The sequence below is a fragment of the Phycodurus eques genome, unplaced genomic scaffold (assembly GCF_024500275.1).
Source record: "Phycodurus eques isolate BA_2022a unplaced genomic scaffold, UOR_Pequ_1.1 contig_389, whole genome shotgun sequence".
Classification (NCBI taxonomy): domain Eukaryota; kingdom Metazoa; phylum Chordata; class Actinopteri; order Syngnathiformes; family Syngnathidae; genus Phycodurus; species Phycodurus eques.
Genome location: NW_026904386.1, coordinates 24,123 through 31,589, shown reverse-complemented (window position 1 = coordinate 31,589; position 7,467 = coordinate 24,123). Strand labels below are relative to the sequence as shown.

Here is a 7,467-nt window from a genome sequence, read left to right as displayed (position 1 = left end):
GAAGAAAGAAGAGAAAGAAAGAGAAGAAGAAGAGAGAAAGAAAGAGAGAAGAAGAAGAGAGAGAGAAGAGAAGAAGAAGAGAAGAAGAAGAAGAGAAAGAAAGAGAGAGAAGAGAGAAGAGAAGAAAGAAGAGAAGAGAGAAGAGAAAGAGAAGAGAAAGAAGAGAAGAAGAGAAGAGAAAGAGAAGAGAAGAAGAGAAAGAAAGAGGAAGAAGAGAAGAAGAAGAAGAGAGAGAAAGAGAGAAGAAAGAAGAAAGAGAGAGAAGAGAAGAGAGAAAGAAGAGAAGAGAGAAAGAGAAGAGAAGAGAGAAAGAGAAGAGAGAAAGAAGAAGAAGAGAGAAGAAAGAGAAAGAAAGAGAAGAGAGAGAGAAGAAGAAAGAGAGAGAAGAAGAGAAAGAAAGAGAAGAGAGAAGAAGAAGAGAAAGAGAGAAGAGAAGAGAGAGAAGAAAGAGAGAAAGAGAAAGAGAGAAAGAGAGAAGAGAAGAGAAGAGAGAAGAGAAGAAGAGAGAAAGAGAAGAGAAGAGAGAGAAGAAAGAAGAGAGAAAGAGAGAGAAGAGAAGAAGAAGAAGAAAGAGAAGAAGAGAAGAAGAAAGAAAGAAGAGAAAGAGAGAAGAAGAGAAGAGAGAGAAAGAGAGAGAAAGAAAGAGAGAAGAGAAGAGAAGAAAGAGAGAGAGAAAGAAGAAGAGAAGAAGAGAGAGAGAAGAGAAAGAAAGAGAGAGAGAGAGAAAGAAGAGAAGAAAAGAGAAGAGAGAAAGAAGAGAAGAAGAGAAAGAAGAGAGAGAGAAGAGAGAAGAGAGAGAAGAAGAAGAAAGAGAAGAGAAGAAAGAGAGAGAAGAAGAAGAGAGAAGAGAAGAAAAGAGAAGAAAGAGAAGAGAGAAGAAGAAGAAGAGAAGAAAGAAGAAAGAAGAGAGAAAGAAAGAGAGAGAGAAAGAGAAAGAAAGAGAGAAGAAGAGAAGAAGAGAGAAAGAGAAAGAAGAGAGAGAAGAGAGAGAGAGAGAAAGAAGAAGAAAGAGAAAGAAGAGAAAGAAAGAAAGAGAGAAGAAGAGAAGAGAAGAGAAAGAGAGAAGAGAGAAGAAGAAAGAGAAGAAGAGAAAGAAGAGAGAAGAGAGAAAGAGAAGAAGAAGAGAGAAGAAGAAAGAGAGAAGAGAAAGAGAAGAAGAAAGAGAAGAAGAAGAGAGAGAAAGAAGAAGAGAAGAGAAGAAGAGAGAGAAAGAAGAAGAAAGAAGAGAAAGAAGAGAGAAAGAAGAGAAGAGAAGAGAAAGAGAAAGAAGAGAGAAGAGAAGAAGAGAGAGAAAGAGAAAGAGAGAGAAGAGAAGAGAGAAAGAGAAGAGAAAGAGAGAAGAGAAGAAAGAGAGAAGAAGAGAAGAGAAAGAAGAAGAAGAGAGAAGAGAGAAGAAGAAAGAGAGAAGAAGAGAGAAAGAGAAGAAGAGAAAGAAGAGAAGAGAAGAAGAAAGAGAAAGAAGAGAAGAGAAAGAGAAAGAAAGAGAAGAGAGAAGAAGAGAAAGAAGAAGAGAAGAAAGAAAGAGAAGAAGAAGAAGAGAGAAGAGAAGAAGAGAAGAGAGAAGAAAGAGAAGAAGAAAGAAGAGAGAAAGAAGAGAAGAAAGAGAGAAAGAGAGAAAGAGAGAAAGAAGAGAGAAGAGAAAGAGAAGAAAGAGAAGAAGAGAGAAGAGAAGAGAGAAGAAAGAAAGAGAAGAAGAGAAAGAAGAAAGAAGAGAAAGAAAGAGAGAAGAAGAGAAAGAAGAAGAGAGAAAGAGAAGAAGAAGAAGAAGAAAGAGAGAAAGAGAGAAGAAGAGAAGAAGAAGAGAAGAAGAAGAGAAGAGAGAGAAGAAGAAGAGAAGAGAAAGAAGAGAAGAGAAAGAAAGAAAGAGAAGAGAGAAGAAAGAGAAAGAGAGAAAAGAGAAGAAAGAGAAGAAGAGAAGAGAGAAGAAGAGAGAGAAAGAAGAAGAAAGAGAAGAGAAGAAAGAGAAGAGAAAGAGAAAGAAAGAAAGAAGAAGAGAAAGAGAGAAGAAGAAGAGAGAAGAAGAAGAGAGAAGAAGAGAAGAGAGAAGAAAGAGAAGAGAAGAAGAGAAGAAAGAGAAGAAGAGAGAAAGAAGAAAGAAGAAGAGAAGAGAAGAGAAGAGAAGAAAGAGAGAAAGAGAAGAGAGAAGAGAGAAGAAGAAAGAAGAGAAAGAAGAGAGAAGAGAAGAAGAGAAGAGAGAGAGAAAGAAGAGAGAAAGAGAAAGAGAGAAGAGAAGAAGAGAAGAGAAGAGAGAAGAAGAAGAAAGAAGAAGAAAGAGAGAAAGAAGAGAAAGAGAGAAGAGAAGAAAGAAGAGAGAAAGAAGAAGAGAGAGAAAGAGAGAAGAGAAAGAAGAAGAGAAGAGAGAAGAAAGAGAAGAAGAGAGAAGAGAAGAGAAGAAGAGAAGAAGAGAAGAAAGAGAAGAGAAAGAGAAGAGAAGAGAAGAAAGAAGAGAAAGAAGAAGAGAAAGAAGAGAAGAAAGAGAGAGAAGAGAGAAGAAGAGAAAGAGAAGAGAGAGAAGAGAAGAAAGAGAGAGAAGAAGAAGAGAGAAAGAGAAAGAAGAGAAGAAGAAGAGAAGAGAGAGAAAGAGAAGAGAAGAGAGAAGAAGAAAGAGAGAAGAAAGAGAGAGAAGAAGAAGAGAAGAAAGAGAAGAAAGAAGAGAAGAAGAGAAGAGAAGAGAGAAAGAAAGAAAGAGAGAAAGAGAAAGAGAAAGAAGAAGAGAAGAGAAGAAGAGAGAAAGAAGAGAAGAGAAAGAAGAAGAGAAGAAAGAAGAAGAAGAAAGAGAGAAGAGAAGAAAGAGAGAGAAGAGAAAGAAGAGAGAAAGAGAGAAGAAGAAGAGAAAGAGAAGAGAAAGAAGAAGAGAGAAGAGAAAGAGAGAAGAAGAAAGAAGAAGAGAGAAGAAAGAGAAAGAGAAGAAGAGAAGAAGAAAGAAGAAGAGAGAGAAGAGAAGAGAGAAAGAGAGAAGAGAAGAAGAAAGAAAGAGAAGAAGAGAAGAAGAGAGAAAGAGAAGAGAGAAGAGAAGAGAGAAAGAAAGAAGAGAGAAAGAGAAAGAGAAGAAGAAGAAAGAGAAGAAGAAGAGAAAGAAGAGAAAGAGAGAAGAGAAGAGAAGAAAGAAAGAAGAGAGAGAAAGAAGAAGAGAGAAGAGAAAGAAGAAGAGAAAGAGAAGAGAGAAGAGAAGAAAGAGAGAAGAGAAGAAAGAGAAAGAAGAAGAAGAAGAAAGAAGAGAGAGAAAGAAGAAGAAGAGAAAGAGAAAGAAGAGAAAGAGAAGAAAGAAGAAGAAAGAAGAAGAAGAAGAGAGAAGAGAAGAAAGAGAGAAAGAAGAGAGAGAAGAAGAGAAGAGAAAGAAGAGAAAGAGAAAGAGAAGAAGAAAGAGAGAAGAAGAAGAAAGAAGAGAGAAGAGAAAGAAAGAGAGAGAAAGAGAAGAAGAGAAGAAGAAAGAGAGAAAGAAAGAAAAGAAGAAGAGAAAGAGAAAGAAAGAGAAGAAGAGAAGAGAAGAGAGAGAAGAGAAGAAGAAGAAGAGAAGAGAAGAAGAAGAGAAAGAGAAGAAGAAGAGAGAGAAGAAGAGAAGAAGAGAAAGAAGAGAGAAGAAGAAGAAGAGAAGAAAGAGAAGAAGAAGAAAGAGAAGAAGAAGAGAAAGAGAAGAAGAGAGAAGAAGAGAGAAGAAGAAAGAAGAGAGAAGAGAAAGAAAGAGAAGAAGAGAGAAAGAGAGAAGAGAGAAAGAAAGAGAGAAGAGAAGAAGAGAGAAGAAGAAGAGAAAGAGAGAAAGAAAAGAAGAGAAGAAGAGAAGAAGAGAAGAGAAAGAGAAGAAAGAGAGAGAAGAGAAGAAAGAGAAGAAGAGAAAGAGAGAAGAAGAAGAGAAGAAGAAAAGAAGAAGAGAAGAGAAGAGAAAGAGAAGAGAGAGAGAGAAAGAAGAAAGAAGAAGAGAAGAAGAGAAGAAAGAGAGAAGAGAGAGAAAGAGAAGAGAGAAAGAGAAAGAGAAAGAAGAAAGAGAGAAGAAGAGAAGAGAAAGAGAAGAAGAAGAAGAGAAGAGAGAAGAGAAGAAAGAGAGAAGAGAGAAGAGAAGAGAAGAAAGAAGAGAGAAAGAGAAGAGAGAGAAAGAGAGAAGAAGAGAAAGAGAAGAAGAGAGAAGAAGAAAGAGAGAAGAAAGAAGAAGAGAAGAGAAAGAGAGAAAGAGAAAGAAGAGAAGAGAAGAAAGAAAGAGAGAAAGAAGAGAAGAGAAAGAAGAAGAGAGAAGAAAGAAGAGAAGAGAAAGAAGAGAAGAGAAGAGAAGAGAAAGAGAAGAGAGAGAAGAGAAAGAAGAAAGAGAAGAAAGAGAGAAGAGAAGAGAGAAAGAAGAAAGAAGAGAAGAAAGAAGAAGAGAAAGAAGAGAAGAAGAAGAGAGAGAAGAGAAAGAGAAGAAGAAGAGAAGAAGAGAGAAGAGAGAAGAGAAGAGAAGAAAGAGAAGAAGAGAAAGAGAAGAGAAGAGAAGAGAAAGAAGAGAAGAGAGAAAGAGAAGAGAAGAAAGAAGAAGAGAGAGAAGAAGAGAAGAGAGAAAGAAGAGAGAAAGAAGAGAAAGAAGAAGAGAGAGAAAGAAGAGAGAAAGAGAAGAGAAGAAGAAAGAGAGAAGAGAAGAAGAGAAGAAAGAGAAGAAGAGAGAGAAGAAGAGAAAGAGAGAAGAAAAGAAGAAGAGAGAAAGAAGAAGAGAAGAAGAAAGAAGAGAGAAAGAAGAAGAGAAGAAGAGAGAGAGAGAAGAAGAGAAAGAGAAGAAAGAGAGAAAGAAGAAGAAGAGAAGAAGAGAGAAGAGAAGAGAAAGAGAGAAGAGAAGAGAGAGAGAAGAAGAGAAGAGAGAAAGAAGAAGAAAGAAAGAGAAAGAAGAGAGAAGAGAGAAGAGAAGAAAGAGAAGAGAAGAAGAAGAGAGAAAGAGAAGAAGAGAGAAGAGAAAGAGAGAAGAAGAGAAGAGAAGAAGAAGAGAAGAAGAAAGAGAAGAGAAAGAAGAGAGAAGAAAGAGAAGAAGAGAAAGAGAAGAGAAGAAGAAGAGAGAAGAGAAAGAGAGAAAGAGAGAGAAGAAAGAGAGAGAAGAAGAGAAGAGAAGAAGAGAGAAAGAAGAAGAAAGAAAGAGAGAGAAAGAGAGAAGAAGAGAAGAGAAAGAGAAGAGAAGAGAGAAGAGAAGAGAGAAGAAGAAGAGAAGAAGAAGAGAAGAAAGAGAAGAGAGAGAAAGAGAAAGAAGAGAAAGAAGAGAGAGAGAAGAGAAGAAGAAGAGAAGAGAGAAGAAGAAGAGAAAGAAGAAGAGAAGAGAGAAAGAGAAGAGAGAAGAAGAAGAGAAGAGAAGAAAGAAGAGAGAAGAGAAGAGAAAGAAGAAAGAAGAAAGAAGAGAGAAGAAGAAGAAGAGAAAGAGAGAAGAGAAAGAAGAAGAGAAAGAAGAGAGAAGAGAGAAGAGAAAGAAAGAGAAGAAGAGAAAGAGAAGAAGAGAGAAAGAAGAGAAAGAGAGAAAGAGAGAAGAAGAGAAGAGAGAGAAAGAGAAGAGAGAAAGAGAAGAGAAGAAGAAGAGAGAAAGAGAGAAGAAGAAAGAAGAAGAGAAAGAGAAGAGAAGAAGAGAAGAAGAGAAAGAGAGAGAAGAGAAGAGAGAAAGAAGAGAGAGAGAAGAGAAGAGAAGAGAGAAAGAGAAGAGAGAAGAAGAAAGAAGAAGAAAGAGAGAAAGAAGAAGAGAAGAGAAGAGAAGAAAGAGAGAAGAGAAGAGAAGAGAAGAAGAAAGAAAGAGAGAAGAAGAAAGAAGAGAAGAAGAGAGAGAAGAAAGAGAAGAGAGAAGAGAGAAGAGAAGAAGAGAAGAAAGAGAAGAGAACGAAGAGAGAGAAGAGAGAAGAAAGAGAGAGAAGAGAAAGAGAGAAAGAAGAGAGAAGAAGAGAAAGAAGAGAAGAGAAGAAGAAGAGAGAGAAAGAGAGAAGAGAGAAGAAGAGAAAGAAGAGAAGAGAAGAAAGAGAAGAAAGAGAAGAAGAGAGAGAGAAAGAAGAGAGAGAAAGAAGAGAAGAAAGAGAAGAAGAGAAGAGAAGAGAAAGAGAGAAAGAGAAAGAGAAGAGAGAAGAAGAGAGAAAGAAAGAAGAGAAGAAGAGAGAAAGAGAGAAGAGAAAGAGAGAAGAAGAGAAAGAAGAAAGAAGAGAAGAAGAAGAAGAGAAAGAAGAGAAAGAGAAGAAGAAGAGAGAAGAAGAGAAGAAGAAGAGAAAGAGAGAAAGAAGAAGAGAGAAAGAAGAAGAAGAGAGAAGAGAGAAAGAGAGAAGAAAGAAGAAGAAGAGAAAGAAGAGAGAAGAAGAGAAGAAGAGAGAAGAGAGAGAAGAAAGAAGAGAGAGAAGAGAAAGAAGAAAGAGAGAAGAGAGAAGAAGAGAAGAGAAAGAAGAGAAAGAAGAGAAGAGAAAGAAGAGAAGAGAGAAAGAGAGAAGAAAGAAGAAGAGAAGAAGAGAAGAGAAAGAGAAGAGAGAAGAAAGAAGAGAAGAGAGAAGAAGAAAGAAGAAAGAGAAGAAGAGAAGAAGAAGAGAAGAGAGAGAAGAGAAGAGAGAAGAAGAGAAGAAAGAGAGAGAAGAAGAAGAGAGAAGAAAGAAGAGAAAGAAGAAGAGAGAAGAAAGAGAAAGAGAAGAGAGAAGAAGAGAAGAGAGAAAGAAGAGAAGAAAGAGAAGAAGAAGAGAGAAGAGAAAGAGAGAAGAAGAAGAGAGAAAGAAGAAGAGAAAGAGAAGAAGAAGAAGAGAGAAGAAGAGAAGAAGAGAAAGAAGAGAAGAGAGAAAGAAGAGAGAGAAGAGAGAAAGAGAGAAGAGAAAGAAGAAGAGAAAGAAGAAGAAAGAGAGAAGAGAGAGAGAAGAAAGAGAAGAAGAGAAGAAGAAGAAGAGAGAAGAGAGAGAGAAGAGAAGAGAAAGAAGAAGAGAAGAGAGAAAGAGAAGAGAAGAAAGAGAGAAGAGAAAGAGAGAGAAGAGAGAAAAGAGAGAAGAGAAAGAAGAAGAGAAGAGAAGAAGAGAGAAAGAGAAGAAGAAGAAAGAGAGAGAAGAGAGAGAGAAAGAAGAGAAAGAGAGAAGAAAGAGAGAAAGAGAAGAGAAAGAAGAGAGAAGAAGAGAAAGAAAGAAAGAGAGAAGAAGAGAGAGAGAAGAAGAAGAAAGAAAGAGAAGAGAGAGAAGAAGAAGAAGAAGAGAAAGAGAAGAAGAGAAGAAAGAAGAGAGAAAGAGAGAAGAGAAGAGAAGAGAGAAAGAGAAGAGAAGAAGAGAAGAAGAGAGAAAGAAGAGAAGAAGAAGAGAAGAAGAGAAAGAAGAAGAGAGAAGAGAAGAGAAGAGAGAAAGAAGAAGAGAGAGAAGAAAGAGAAAGAAGAAGAAGAGAAGAAGAGAGAAGAGAGAAGAGAAGAGAAGAAAGAGAAGAGAGAAGAGAAAGAAGAAGAGAAAGAGAAGAGAGAAGAAGAGAAAGAAGAGAGAAAGAGAAGAAAGAGAGAAGAAAGAAGAAGAGAAGAGAAGAAGAGAGAAGAAA

At 36.8% G+C, this 7,467-nt stretch overlaps 3 protein-coding genes and 1 pseudogene across 3 annotated transcripts; all 4 read left to right on the top strand.

Annotated features, from left to right (window-relative positions):
• Window positions 1-68: 68 nt before the first annotated feature.
• Window positions 69-1,737, top strand: LOC133398857 (trichohyalin-like; the record flags this gene model as incomplete). The annotated part of the gene is made up of 3 exons (XM_061670041.1): window positions 69-105; window positions 213-1,137; window positions 1,272-1,737. Coding segments are annotated over 3 exons (1,428 nt in total), but the record flags the coding sequence as incomplete, so codon positions are not given.
• Window positions 1,738-1,943: 206 nt separating this feature from the next.
• On the top strand, window positions 1,944-3,548 carry LOC133398864 (trichohyalin-like; annotated as a pseudogene).
• A 291-nt stretch (window positions 3,549-3,839) lies between these two features.
• On the top strand, window positions 3,840-5,393 carry LOC133398863 (trichohyalin-like; the record flags this gene model as incomplete). Its single annotated transcript, XM_061670047.1, has 1 exon — window positions 3,840-5,393. A coding segment is annotated over one exon (1,554 nt), but the record flags the coding sequence as incomplete, so codon positions are not given.
• A 186-nt stretch (window positions 5,394-5,579) lies between these two features.
• On the top strand, window positions 5,580-7,293 carry LOC133398858 (trichohyalin-like; the record flags this gene model as incomplete). Its single annotated transcript, XM_061670043.1, has 3 exons — window positions 5,580-6,186; window positions 6,284-6,955; window positions 7,160-7,293. Coding segments are annotated over 3 exons (1,413 nt in total), but the record flags the coding sequence as incomplete, so codon positions are not given.
• Between the last annotated feature and the right edge of the window lie 174 nt (window positions 7,294-7,467).